Source organism: Leptonychotes weddellii, chromosome 12 (assembly GCF_054177405.1).
Source record: "Leptonychotes weddellii isolate Sample4059 chromosome 12, ASM5417740v2, whole genome shotgun sequence".
Lineage (NCBI taxonomy): Eukaryota > Metazoa > Chordata > Mammalia > Carnivora > Phocidae > Leptonychotes > Leptonychotes weddellii.
The window spans coordinates 13817710-13832301 of record NC_138380.1 but is presented as its reverse complement, the minus strand read 5'-3'; the positions used below and the strand labels follow the sequence as shown (position 1 = coordinate 13832301).

At 43.5% G+C, this 14592-nt stretch overlaps 1 protein-coding gene across 2 annotated transcripts in view; it reads right to left on the bottom strand.

Moving 5' to 3' along the window:
* CREB3L2 (cAMP responsive element binding protein 3 like 2) overlaps window positions 1–10525 on the bottom strand; it is a 106722-nt gene extending 96197 nt beyond the window's left edge. Inside the window, exon 1 of one of the 2 annotated variants that reach the window (XM_081800025.1) lies at window positions 10034–10525. In XM_081800025.1, the coding sequence (XP_081656151.1) occupies window positions 10034–10135 (102 nt within the window). In that variant the 5' untranslated portion in view covers window positions 10136–10525. Of the gene's footprint in view, window positions 1–9375; window positions 9570–10033 lie in introns of those variants that run through there. The other variant, XM_081800026.1, reaches the window with a different exon arrangement.
* Between the last annotated feature and the right edge of the window lie 4067 nt (window positions 10526–14592).

The following is a 14592-nucleotide window of genomic DNA, read 5'->3' as shown; positions in this document are numbered from 1 at the left end:
AGACTTGCAGCATCCCCAGTCTACACCTCCAGACGAGACCTTTCTCCAAACTCCAAACCCAAGTTCTCAAATGCCTTTGAAGTAGAGCTCCTGGATGTTCCATGAACACATCAGACTCACTATGTGTGAAAATGAACTCATTATTTTCCCCACCAAACTCATTCCTCCTCTCAATTTCCCCTTTCAGATCACTTGAAGCATGGCCAACTCAGTCTGCCACTTCAGAAAACGGGAGGTCTCCCATTCCCCCTCCCATCCCCCAAGATCACCAAGTCTCCCAGTCTAGCTCTTAGCCCCTGCTTGATTCATGTGCTCCTCTCTGGCAGGTTCAAGGCCCTCACGGTGTCTTGTTCAACCTCATGGATGAAAAAGCCAGCCACAGATCATCTTGCCACCATTAATTTTACCCTCCAAGCCGTCCTTCATAACCACTAGGGTTTCCTTTCTAAAACACATTTTTGTTCCCGTCCCTCTCTTCTTAAAAGCCCTAACAGCCTCCCACTCCACTGCCCACAAAAGAACATCCAAATGGTTAAAAGGCATGCAGACCTTTTAGGATCTTATATCTCCCAACACCCCCACAGAGTACTCTCAAAGTACATAAAACTATTTGGGATTTCTAGAATCAATCATGACATTGTACACATTCCAACTCTCTACTTGCTATTCCCACTGCCTAGAGAACTCCTATTTAGGAGGAGTCAGGACCTGCTGTAAATATCACCTGCTCTGTGATGTGTTCCCAAACTCTTCATCTCCTTTGGAATTGTGATCCATCCTCTGTACTCCAGAGATACTTTGAATACAGCTCTAATGCAAAATGCACACCAGGTATTTAATGACTTGTTTATATAGCTTCCTTCCCACTCAACTAGGAGAGCTACAAGGTCAAGAATGTATATCCTCCTGCCTAGAACATGCACAGGTTTAGAAAAGCAGTTCATTAAGTTGCTCAAATTGGAGGAAGAACCAGCTATGAGAGATGTTTCCCCAGGATGCATGGACAGGAAGCCATGGGAAGAAAGGAGTTAATATTTCAACCTTTACAATGCTATGATTGGTAACCTTGGATTTGCATTTCTGTTTAACACAATTGGCCAGTGAGAAAGCAGCTTCATCACAAATCCTTATTTCCTCCAAGTTTTCTAAAAACATCACCCTATCAGTTTGAATCCTGCAGGCTCTTTCTCAGCCAAAAGGAATTTCCCTTTAAACAAAAACTATTCAGACATTTCCAAGATATGAAATGTTAAAAACCAGGATTTTCCACTCAGACAACTAGGAAACTGTTTGTGGATTTTTTTTCCCCAGACTCCTCTTATTTGCCAAGAAGTCTGAAGTGGATTTTTTTTTTTGTTTCTGATGTTAAAAAAATGTTTCCTACCTCTGTGCCTCTCTGTTTTTCCATTCTTTATTTTGTCTGGGTTTTACTGAAGCAAGGTCTTAAGTCAGGAAAGAGAGGCCACAGAGTGCAACACATCGGCCAACTGAGTTGCCTCAATGATATAAGCAATCAACTAAATCTTCTTGTTGGTATTTTAAATCATTTTTTAAAGCTGAGAGCCTTTCAAAGGTAGGAGCATGATACCCAGAACAGAACTATGGGGTTAAAAGAAATTCTGGGGCCATGTGATACAAATGCAGTATTTTACAGCCAGATAAAGGGAGACCCAGAATGTCAAGTAACTTGCAACACGAGTTCACACAACAAAATGACTTACACTCCAAAGAAAAACTCTCTTCCAAGAGCCGCCATTGAAACTTCGAACAAGAGGCAGGCAGAGGAATGTGGGTGGCTCAGAGGAACCCATCTCGATTCTTTAAAAAACTTCAAAGCTCTTCCGTAATGTCAGCACAGTTTAGGTAAATAAATTACTCCAGAACAGAGCAATTCAGAGGCAGACAGTTCAACGTGAGGCAACTGCAACTGAGCTTGACAGCAGCTGTACACAACAGAAGAATATATGGCGCATGATTCTAAGAAGTTATGTCTGATTTTTGCATTGACCTTCCACGCAGTCCTAGAAAAATTTAGACACACCACCCTGGAACACCACAAAGTGTTTCCCAAACCCAAAGAATAAGCACAAGCCCAGCCAAAACACAGCTTGCATCTGATGGGTGACACTGACTCAAAAGTGTCCCAGTAATGACCTGTGAGCCGCTCGTGGGTCTATACTGTAGGAGAGCTGAGTCAGTAAACATTCCCTGAGATAAATGAGGTGCAGTGATAAAGGGGGTTCAAAATTTCCCTTACTCCTTTTAGAGTGATGCAGCATGAAGACTCAAGGATTATCCAGTCAGAGCTTTTCCAGAGCGAATGAGGGCCCAAAAGAAGCTTCGGTCATACCAAAGAGCTCCCACTTTCCGTCAAGAGACAAATAATAGATACAAAGATCTGAGAACCAGCTGTATTGAAGGTGACACAGGAGCCCGGGGGAGCGTACAGAAAGGACACAAGGCCAAGTACCCAATGCTCACATTTAATAGGTGGCAAGGAAGCCAGTGAAGAAGGAAAAGCTGAGCCCACCAGACCGTCATGGAAGCCAAAGCAAGAATGAGTATGAGATGACCTTGTATTCAATGCTGCCGACTTACTTCCATGAGGCCTAGCAGGTGAGGACAGAGAAAAGACTGGATGCAGCAGTTAGAGAGAAGTTGGAGGACCTTCTAGCAACAGTGGGAACCAGAACTAACAGGGTGCAGAAGTACGTGGAAAGGAAGGAAATGCAGGCAGTAGGTATTGACTACTTGTTTGAGAAAACCTGGCAGTAAACAAGAGAGAAAAAAAAAATGAGCAAGAGGGGGCAACAGCATCTGGCAAACATGTGTTCAAGGCAGAGACCTGTGTTTACAGCCGAAGGTAGAAGCTGGGGAGGGCAGGAAATGAGGATGTGTGAGAGAGACTAATAACAGGCCCCCGTGCTTCCTGAGTGATGTCAGACTCCCGAAGTTGGTGCATCTTTTCCCCAGAGAAAAGACAGTTAACTCAGGAGAGAAGGTGGAAAAGCGTGTCTATTATGGGCCAAGCAGTGACATGTAAGGTAACTTGCCCAAGGTCACTAGAGAACCAGTGGTCCTTGACGCCGAATCTGCCTGGCTCCAAAGCCCACCCTTTCCACCATGCTGCCCTCCACTCCACACTGGTAGAGACCGGGGTTCGATTGTTCGAAATTCACCCACACTCCCACCTTGTTCTCTATAAACTAAACAAGAAAAGATATTGACACTGAATTACACTGGTCGCTTTCACACTAAATTTTCAGATTTCCAGAAGCATTTGCAAGAATTCAGAGTTTAAAAAATATATTAACAAAAGAGGTCGAGGCCAGCAAGCTTATCCATTCTCCAAGACTGCCTCACTCCACTTAATTAGGCATCAAGCAATTATTTTGTATCTCTGAGCATCCTGCACTTGGCTAAGCATCATGGGAATACAGAAAGCCAAAGTCATGTCCCCTGTCCTCAAGGAGCTTGTGTTTCAGCTGAGCAAATGCTGTACTGATCTGGGCCCCAGATTCTCGGTGGATAAAATCGGTAGATAAAACAGGCTAATGCGTCCTATGTGCCTCGCAGGTGACCTATAGGATTTGATTACAGGGAAAATCGAGGTCACTTAGAACTTCAGTTGAAAGAGACGGAGAGCATATGATGAGCAGGAAGGGAGAGGAACAGGTTCAAAGTTGATCCAAAGATCGTGGGTCTCATCATTTTCTTTCAATCCTGACTCTGCACCGACAGGGAACATGAACACTCCCCTCTTCCATAAAATTACTCACTTGGACAATTCAGACATCTGACAGCTGTGGGCTCAAAACCCTACTAAATGCCCCACCAAGGCCTAAGGCCATTTGCCCCAAGACAGCAAACAGGTCAGAGCCATGCCAGGCTGAGGCAGGCAGCTCAAGATGCCAGCAGGCACACACGGGCTTATCCATATGTGAATGGCCATAGGCAACTGAAAAAAACAGCTTCTTTGAAAACTGACATTCAGCTTTCTACCTGCTGATCTGAGATTGTGTGGACCTCCAACGAAACAAGTCATTCTTTTCTCGCATGATAAGCACGATTACAGGCTTAGTGAGTTACCTCCGGCCCCAATATCTGACCCTGATACAGACAGGTCAGATAATATAGTTAATTCTACATTTCCTAGTCAGTGGGTTGGGACAGCGCAGCACACCCTCCCTGATAGCCTTTGTGTGCATTTCCGAGGCCAGTTCTGTCTCTAGAGTCTTCCTTCACTGGGCGCTATTAGAACAGCTAAGTAACACTCTTAGAGTTTTGCAAGTGGCACAGGACTTGGGTTGATCTTTTGCTTCCAAGGCTAATTATTGTGGATTTTAAAACATTTTCCATTTGCTAGCCCATCTCTGTGAGGAAAACAGCCATTGGTCAAACAAACACACTACAGAAAGGACTGCCAACTTGGACTATTTTTCTGATGATCATTACAATCATGCTGATTGAGCCACCAATAGCTCCTCAATCCCCAAATGATTAATCTGAGCCAATCATGTAAATCCCTTTCCAGCCATTGGTTTTAAAATGGTCAACTGACCCAACCCTTGCGGAGGAAGCTCAAAGAGAAATGAGCTGGTGGGCTTCTGAAAAAAGTTTCTTCCATCCTAAAAAGGGACACAGGAAGATTCAACCTCTCTTTTTCTTCTGGACATTTTTTTTCAAAGATTTTATTTATTTATTTGACAGAGAGAGAGACAGCAGAGACAGAGAGACAGCAGAGACAGAGAGACAGCAGAGACAGAGAGAGAGGGAACACAAGCAGAGGGAGTGGGAGAGGGAGAAGCAGGCTTCCCGCTGAGCAGGGAGCCGGATGCGGGGCTCGATCCCAGGACCCTGGGATCATGACCTGAACCGAAGGCAGACGCTTAACGACCAAGCCACCCAGGTGCCCCCCTTTCCTCTGGATATTGTCATTTTGAATCCAACACCCGAAACTCATCTGGGAATGAGCTGTCTTCCGGTTGCATCCAACCCAAAGATGAAACCTGCACATAGATGGATGGCATTTAGAGGAGTTGCTGAGGGTACCTGGGTGGCTCAGTCAGGGCCTGCTCTGTGGAGAGCCTGCTTCTCCCTCTCCTACTCCCCCTGCTTGCTTTCTCTCTCTCTCTCTTTCTCTGTCAAAAGTAAATTTTTAAAAGATTTTATTTATTTATTTATTTGACAGAGAGAGAGAGCACAAGCAGGGGGAGTGGCAGGAGAGGAGAAGGGAGAGGGAGAAGTAGGCTCCCCGCTAAGCAGGGAGCTGAAGGTAGACCTTAACCGACTGAGCCACCCAGGCGCCCCAGTAAATAAAACGTTTAAAAAATAGATAGACAGATAGATAGATAGATAGATAGAGGAGTTGCCAAATCAGTCAAACAAGGAGCTATACTTCTAGGCCTCTTACGACATGACATAATAGTTCACTTATTGTATAAAAAGTCTGAATCAGTTTCACTTACAGCTGCAAACATTATAATTTAATTCAATTATTAATCTAGAGGCAATGCCTCATTTCTTGCAAGAGCAACTTCTCATCAGACCACCCTGCTTCCATAGAACATTATTATTTGGGGGTCTTTCAAGAAAGAGGGCAAGTACAAAACTCAGTACTGCCCTCTCATCTTTCAGAGCTGTGCCTGAGTCTACCTTCCCCCAACCTGTGTTATCACCATGAGAACAATTTCAGAGACAAAAATATAATAGGTCAAAGAAATTTCACCAAGCCATTGAAAATCCTTTAGATCACAGATAAATTAGCAACACAGGTACCTGGCTGCCTTATAAATAAGGGCCACATATATGGAATAGAATAGTGAGCACTCCCTCCACTCCCCTACAACCAATAGGTATTGCCTTAAGTTCTCCATCTAGAGATTCACCCCTTTGAGCTGAAGTAATTACTGTTAAATATAAATGCCCATTTAGGGGTCATAGGTTTAGCCTTACTAACATTTAAATATTCAGTGTAAGCTCACCAAATCTTTCGTGAGAGCAAAATTTAGGATGGGGAGTTAGAAAGGGAATACTATTACAGTGAGTACTTGGGGCCCAAGAAGGGAGGAAAACATGAAAACAAAGGTCAAGAAAGGTGAAGTGAGGGCCTTGAAGACAAAGTGTATTTGCTTTGCAATTCTCTTACTAGAACTCATTACTCATCCTTCAGTTTGTAGAGATCAGGTGACAAGTAATGATCTTCTCAAGCCAGGAGGGGCCCAGGTTCCCCCTCAGAACCTGGCCAGGGCCAACAACAGGAGCTGTCTCCAAGGTGGAATATCGACCCAAAGGCTTCAGTATCCCGTTGGAGACACACGAGTCGCTGGGCCAGCCAGGAGGAAGGAGGAAGCCAGGAATCTCACCAGCCTGTGAAATTAGCCAACTTCACCCCAGCATCAGGGATAGATGTGGAAGCCAGATGACCTTTGCATCCGGATACTAGGCAGGTTGAACATCCCCTTAACTCTCTACCTTCCACTGTCTGGAATTGGTCATTTCACTTTAAGCACCAACTAGATATAAAATTTTAGTGCATAACCACTAAATAACCTTACAAAGTATTGGATTCATATGAATAGCATTGAAAACAAGCAGAACGTCTGTCATTATCTTTGTGAAGACTTCGCAGTTCCTACTGTAGAGTTTTTTTTTACAGAGAATAAAATCATTGTGGGGCGTCTGAATGGCTCAGTCGTTAAGCGTCTGCCTTCGGCTCGGGTCGTGATCCCGGGATCCTGGGATCGAGCCCCACACTGGACTCCCTGCTCAGTGGGGAGCCTGCTTCTCCCTCTCCCACTCCCCCTGCTTGTGTTCCCTCTCTCGCTATCTCTCTCTCTGTCAAATAAATAAAATCTTTAAAAAAATAAATCATTGCAAAAATTGAAAAAAAAATCCCTATTTTCCAGATCGTTAAACTGAGATATAAGAAAGTTACCACGATCATAAAGTTTATCAGACCCAAACTCACGGTTAATCCTCCATCCTTAGAGCCCCTTTCCACCAAGCACTCCTGCTTCCTCCTCTCTTCACCCAAGGCCTCAACTGACTTGGGAAGTGTTGAGCTTTAATGGAACACCAGATCCCCCCTTCCCCTAGAGAGACTCAGGCTAAAATTACTTCTAGTCCAGTGTTACATGGTGCCTTTAAGCTTTAATTTTACATTTTCTAAATACATTCAGGAGGTAAAAATTAGAACAGTACAAAAGGGATAGTATATAAATAACTCCCTCACCCCTGCTCCCTCTCTTGACCTCCAATCCCCCCCCAGGTTCCCTTGCCAGAAACAATGATCCATTTCTTGAGCATCCTTCTGAATATGAACTGTGTATATATAAGTAGATAAAATGCATAGCCTGTTTTGCTCTTTAAATTACAAAATCCCACAATGAATTCCCAGAAATGTAATTTGCATAGAATCTTAGAGGAACACAACATACGTCTTAGAAATGCCCAACATCCAGGCAGGTTTGGGGTAAGGAACAAGGTTTCTCACAATGATTTCAAACCAGAAAAGAGACATACTCCGCATTTTTAGATCCACCACCTTTTCTAAACCCACTTTTAGCCTGTACATACTCCAGAAACAACAGCGTTCATAAAAGTACTACTCACTGATTTAAAATCATATATTGTCATCTGTATAGAAACTATTTTTTAAGCTTCAAGAGGAAGCCCAAAGGTCTCATAAGTCAGGACCTAATGAGCAAGTGCATATTCATTCTATCCACATACTTCATTATTTTGTAGACTTCTATCCTGTCCCCTCTAAGCCTTTGTCCTTCTGAACCAAGAAGTCTTCTTCACAACTAACCAAATGAGAAAAACATTGCTCCTGATGGTTCACAGAAGTCACGAGAGACGGTACAATCCCAGCCTCAGGCAATCTGAAACTTCTATGTTTTTAAAACCAGGCAGGTGACAGGTTTTGCTAAAACAGGGCATTAGCAAGCATGCATGTGGTAACTAAATCCCTATTTAGACCCGGAGGTCAGGCTATTCCATATTTTGGACGAATAGCAATAATAACCAGCTCTGCAATTGGATACCCAACAGAGTTCAAGAAACAGATGGGAAAGTTATCTATTTTCAAATCTCTGCCAAACTCCCCTTAGTTTAGAAGGAATATAATCCAGTCGTCTGTGCTACTAAATCCAATACCTCTTTCAACACTAATTTATATACACAGTGTGTTGGCAACTACTTGTAGCAATGATGAGGTGGCATTTTATATGAGTGAGCTTCCCAGAGGAGAGACACACCCCTAAGTGGTAGACATAAAAGTCGTTAAAAAAAAATAAAGTTAGAAGAAAAATAATCACACATCACTGCTTCATCACAATAACAGAAAAACTGAGCCCTTAATACCAAAAGGAATGGAAGGTCTCTACCCCTGAAACTGTGCATAAAGATCTTCATTAGAGCCAGCCCAAACTGTTCTGTCTGCACTTAATGTCATAGTCACAGGTAGCATCTCAAATCCTAGTCCATGATCTCACAAATGCAAGTCACAAATGCAAGAAAGGGAATGTGTATGCCTGTGCATAATTCATGCCACCAGCTGAAAGACAACCCCAAAGCTGTGGCATTACAGCGGCTGGGTGAGCCATTTTCACAGTATGTTTAAGAACAAAAGAGAAGAACTGCCCCCCATCCATACACACAAATGGTTAAAATGCAGCCAATGTCAGTAGAAACACCTGGAGCACCCAATTACCAGAAGATATTTGAGGACCAATGTGCTCTAAGTTCTGTACTGACAACAGGAAGCACATCTGGGCCCTCAGTCCAAATGCAGCCCACGTGGTCTCCTCAGGGAAAGCCTCAGTAAGCAAAACCCAGATCGCACTACACATCTGGCTTTTGCCCCAGCATGAACTACCACTCCCTCTCCACCGGGCACTCTGCATTTTTTCAACAAGCCATTCTCAGCCATCACAAGTGCCTTGGTGGGAATCACAGGGAGGCCCTCATCCCTTTTCCCAAAATAACGTCAACCAGAGGCAAAGGCCAAGGAGGTGGAGCCTGCAGGCCATTTTGCAAAAGTTTCAAATATCCTGGCACTGACCCCCTTAAAAAAATCATGAAAGGCAAACAGGCAAGCTTCTCGTTTTCTCATTAGTGTTCTCTCTCTCTCACACACACTCTCTCTCTCATTACAAACTCCTGCATTTATAAGAAACAAAAAAACAGATCTCACATAAAATCATATTAACATTGCTGGCTGTTGGAAACAGAATTTCATTTTGCAAATTTAATACCCAAAATTTGAAATTGAAACTTTTAAAAGAAATGTGCAGTATTCCTGTTACAGTTCAATCCCCAACGAGGTCCCGGAGGCATAAGACTGAACAAAGAACTGGTGAGCCGTCCCACCTTCTCCAAAGCTTTTCTGAAATATGGAACTGCCTCAGATTTTCCATACTCTGCTGATCTTTCCTCTGAAGAGAGAGGAAGCAGATTTCTTGGCTGTACAGTTAAAGAAACCAAATAACGTAGTCTCTCTCCTAATATCAAAGGGGCTTTTCCAAAACACACACACACGCACGCGTGCGCACACACACACACGTGTACTTCCTGAAATATAAACAAAAGAGAGAGAGAATATGACAACGAAGGAAAGAAAATGCCACTTTGTTTAGTTTTTTAAAACCTTCCCACAAAATCAGTAGCAAACTCAACAGTGGCATATTTTTCCCCACCATCTCCCCTTATTCCCCACCATCTCCCACTTCTGCTTTACAGTACTGACAGTAGAGCAAATGATATTGCAGGTGTGAAAACGACTCGGGAAAAGAGTATAAACTGCCAAAGAAATAGAAACTGTCATTACTGTTACTGAAACTTCAAAAGGGCCAGTGGCCCACATTTATCTGTTCGGATCGAAAAACCACACCTCTCCCTAGATCCTCACTCCGGGCATGCCTGCCTCTTCCCAAATACTTCCTTCCCAGGTCCCTGTCCCTAGCGGTTCCTTTAATGACAATACTCCCCCCTTGCAAGCCGCCCCTTTCCCGCCCCGCCGAGTCCTCACCGTGTGGTACATAAGAGCCTCGGTTTCCCCGGGCTCTGACAGCTCGCTCAGCTTGCGGTCCCACTGCAGGACGCTCTGCTCCCCGCTCTCCAGCACCTCCATGCTGGTCCGAGGGACGCTGGGCCGAGGATGCTGAGGGCAGGAGGGGAGCGGGCAGAGCCGCCTCGGAGGTTAAGGTCCGGCTCCGCGGGGTGTGTGCGCGTGTGCGTGAAGCTTATGCACTTAGAAAGGAAAAACGTTCTCTGCTCTGCCCGAGGGAGAACTGCCAACTCCCGTCCGGTGTCCTCGGAAGTCTGAGAACTGCCGGGAGAGACAGGCTGTCCAGGGATCTGGCTGAAGGCTGGGGGCGGGGGGGCGGTTAAAGCAGGGCGCGCATCCAAAATGAAGGCAGGAGATCTGCTCTCATCCCAAGAAAAATCCCTTCGCAGTAAGCCCACTTTCCACTACCGCTCCAGACACAAACTTTGTGACTTCCCAGGGCTCCTCAGTTCTGCTCCAGGACCCACCTATGACTCCACCTCCCTCTAGGGCAGTGACCAATCGGATACTCACTTCGCCCGCCCTACCCAATCAGAAGTCTGGCTTTCCGCCCCCGTCCCGCCCGGAAAGGCTGGGCAGCGGGAAGTCTCCGCCCAGGCTTTGGAATGTGGGCGGGGAGCGCCTTTGTCGTCACCGGGGAACTCCTTCTGCCAGAGCGCAACCAGCCACCGCTCTCTGAGGCAGCGGACCAATGGAGTGCTTGAGTCTGGGAGTGATGGACTGGAAGCATGACCAATGATAAAAGGGCGCCTGGGAGGAACAGCCAATCAAATAGCGACAAGAATACATTTCATAAAGAAGGGAGGGTGAGCTCGGTACCTTCGCTTAGAATCCGCAAAAGTTAGCGCGAGCTTCTGGAAGGGAGGGGAGCCGCTTTGTGGGCGGATTTATATACTGTATTAAATATATTATATATTTATATACGGTCTTAAATATTTTCTTAATGTAGATTAGCTCATTTGAGTTTCGAGATTTTTTAAAAAATGAGTTACATATTCACAAATATAAATATTCCCCATTGTATGTGAATTTGTATTAGCACAGTTCTAGCAAATTGTCAGTTTGTTCCTCACATTTTTCAACCTAGTTCGGCTATGCTCCTCTCCTGACATGTTTTTTTTATCACTTTTTTTTTTTTCTTTCAGTTCACTCTACAGACACTTGATAAAAACCAATGGCTGGCTTTTCCAGGTCCTAAAGAGCTGTGAGTTAAGACCTTGAATTCAGGGACACCAGGTGGCTCAGTCAGTTAAGCGTCTGCCTTCGGCTCAGGTCACGATCCCAGGGTCCTGAGATGGAGTCCTGCATCAGACTCGCTGCTCAGTGGGAAATCTGCTTCTCCCTCTGCCCCTTTCCCCTCGTTCTCTCTCTCTCTCTCTGATAAATAAAATCGTTAGGGGAATAAAAAAAAAAAGACCTTGAATTCACAGAACTTATATCTCCATGGAGGAGTCAGGCAATAAACAGATAAAGAAATAAAGGCATAATGCAAACCTTTTTGTTTTAAGATTTTATTTATTTGAGAAAGAGAGCACGCAGTGGGGGAGGAGCAGAGGGAGAAGGACAAGCAGACTCCATACTGAGCCCAGAGCCCCACAAGAGGCTCCATCCCATGACCCCGAGATCATGACCTGAGCTGAAATCAAGTCGATAAATAAAGGCATGATGTAATTTCAGAAAGTGGTAACTGGTATAAAGAAAAATAAAAGCAAGGTAAGACTATGGGGCAGTTACATGCTATTTTAGACAGCAGTCAGGGAAGCTCTTTCTGGGAAAGTGACATTTGAGCAGGGACCTGAATGAAATGAGGTTTGGGGAAGAGCTGGTGTTTTGCTTACTGACAGGGAGGCCCATTTGGCTGCAGCAAGACTTGCCAGGCAGTGAGTGATGGGAGAGGAGGCCTGAGAGATGGGCAGGGGGACCAGATCACCAGCCTGCGTAGATTAGGGAAGAGAGAGCCTATTCTAAAGTATTTTCCCCCAACACTGTGATCTTTCTCCCTTTTTAGACTCCTCCTTTAAGGGAAACAAAGTCATTGAAAATGTAATTTGCTCATTTTGTTTTTGGCCTTTTTAATTACTTCGCTCATTTTAAATATAAAGGAGTCTGCCAATTGTCTCTAAAAGTTTCTTTCAATGGCACATTCAGATATTAAGTATTACTTCCTCTCCTTTGCAAGTATTTCTTGGTGAATGGGGTCAGTCAAAGGTCTTGGGACTCTGTGTTGTGTTTAAGCAGCAGATTGTCATGTGAACTATTCCATTTGTCTGGTCCTATCTCCTGGGACTTTTGAGAATATTTTAATATTTGAGTAGAAATTCCAGTTTATGGGCATGTACCTTCTTTGTGTAATAGGTTTATCATTTTTCTCTTGGTCCTTGATTTTCATTTTTCAATCTGCTACTTCCTTCACCACATCTTTTTAGCAACCCTCATGTGAGTAAGTTAGAAACATGTACATCCCCCTTAATGTTGGGATACAAACCTTTATCTATCAAACATTTCTGCTTTTGACAAAGTCAGCCCCTAGTTATGCCCCATGTGGTAGGCAGCTTCGAAGATGGCTCCAATTATTCTGCTTCTTGGTATTTATACCCTTGTGTAACTCCCTAACCTTCAGTGTGGGCTGGACTTCCTTCAAACACATAGAATATGTCAAAAGTAATGAGCTTTCAAGAAAGATTCTGGCTCCTCACTTGCTTGACCTCTCTTCCTCTCCTGCTTGCTTACTCCAAGGAAAACCAGCCACCAGGTTGTGAGCTGCCCTATTGAGAAGCCCACATAGCAAGGAACTGAGGAAGATGTCCAGCCAATAACCAGCAAGGAACTGAATCCCTCAGTCCAACAACCCTTGAGCAACCACATCCTGCTAATAACCATGTGAGTGACTCTGGGAGCAGATTCCTCCCCCCAACCCCAGGCTGAACCTGAAGATAACTATAACGTTATCAGAGACCCTGAACCAGAGGACTCAGCTAAGCTGCATCCAGATTCCCAACCCACAGACTAAAGGTAATACATGTAAGTTGTTTTAAGCCACTAAATCTTTTCTTCATAAAATAAGTCATATAATAGTTGGAACCCTAAAATGTTTGATGAAATTTACCTGTACTCCAAAAACAGTCACAATCCCTAATGGTGAGTTTTTTCATCCTCCTTTGTTTCATGTTTCCTTCTTCCATTCAGCATACACAAGACTTCGCACTGGCTCATTTCTTGTTCTACACTTGAGTGTAGCATCTGTCCCTTTCCCTCTCATTCTTAGGACTTAGCAAGTGCGTTGGCTTTTTTTTTTTTCCAGCTTCTCTGTCATCCTTAAAAAGCAGCAGCACTTACTCCCCTGTCTTTTTTCTTTTCTCCTTTTTTTTTTTTGAGATATAATTGACATATAACATTACATTAGTTTCAGGTGTACAACATAACGACTCAATATTTGTATATATTGCAAAAAGATCACCACAATGTTCCGGCTATAATCAACATGATGTATGTTACATTCCCAGGACTTATTTATTTTATAACTGAGGAGTTTATACCTTTTGACCCACTTCACCCATTCTGCCTACCCACTCCTGCCTGTGGTAGTCACCAGTCTGAATACTCTGTATCTATACATTCAGGGTTTTTTTGTTTTTGTTTTTATATCCCATATATAAATGAGATTGTACAGTATTTGTCTTTCTGTCTGACTTATTTCACTTAACATAACGCCCTCAAAGTCCATCCATGTTGTTGCAAATGGCAAGATTTCCTTCTTTTTATGGATAAATAATATTCCATTGTGTATATATACCACATTTTCTTTATCCATTCATCCACTGATGGACACTTAGTTTGCTTCCATGTCTTGGCTATTATAAATAATGCTGCAATGAACATGGGGCTGCAGATATCTTTTCTAGGTAGTGGTTTTGTTTCCTTCAGATGAATACCCAGAAGTGGAATTGCTGGGCCATATGATAGTTCTATTTTTAATTTTTTGAGGAATGTCCATACTATTTTCCACAGTGGTTGCACCAATTTACATTCCCACCAGTGGTACACAAGGGTTTCCTTTTCTGCACATCCTTGCCAACATTTCCTATTTCTTGTCTTTTTTGATAATAGCCATTCTTTTTTTTTTCTTTCTTAATTGAGTTTTTATTGGTTGTTTTGAGGATCAGTATAGACATTTCAATTTGTACACAATTCTTAACGTACGTACCGAAAATCTAAAAAAACCATGTAGTTGTGATTCTTTTCTAAAAGTTATTCCAGTGACCTTCCAGCTTAAAATTTGGAGGCAAGTTTTCCTTAACAGTATATCAAGTACCAAGATCTTCAAATGCTGATACACTGTTACATTGTTAAGTCCCATTAATTCACAATTTAATATCATATACACTACATACTCAAATTCTCAATCTTGCACAGCACATTAACAGAGTTACTAGGAAAACTGGACTACCACGACCAAGATGTTACAGAGTGCACAAGAATTCTGACTGGGAGAGCCAAGATCTAGGAGTGGTTTTCTTTAG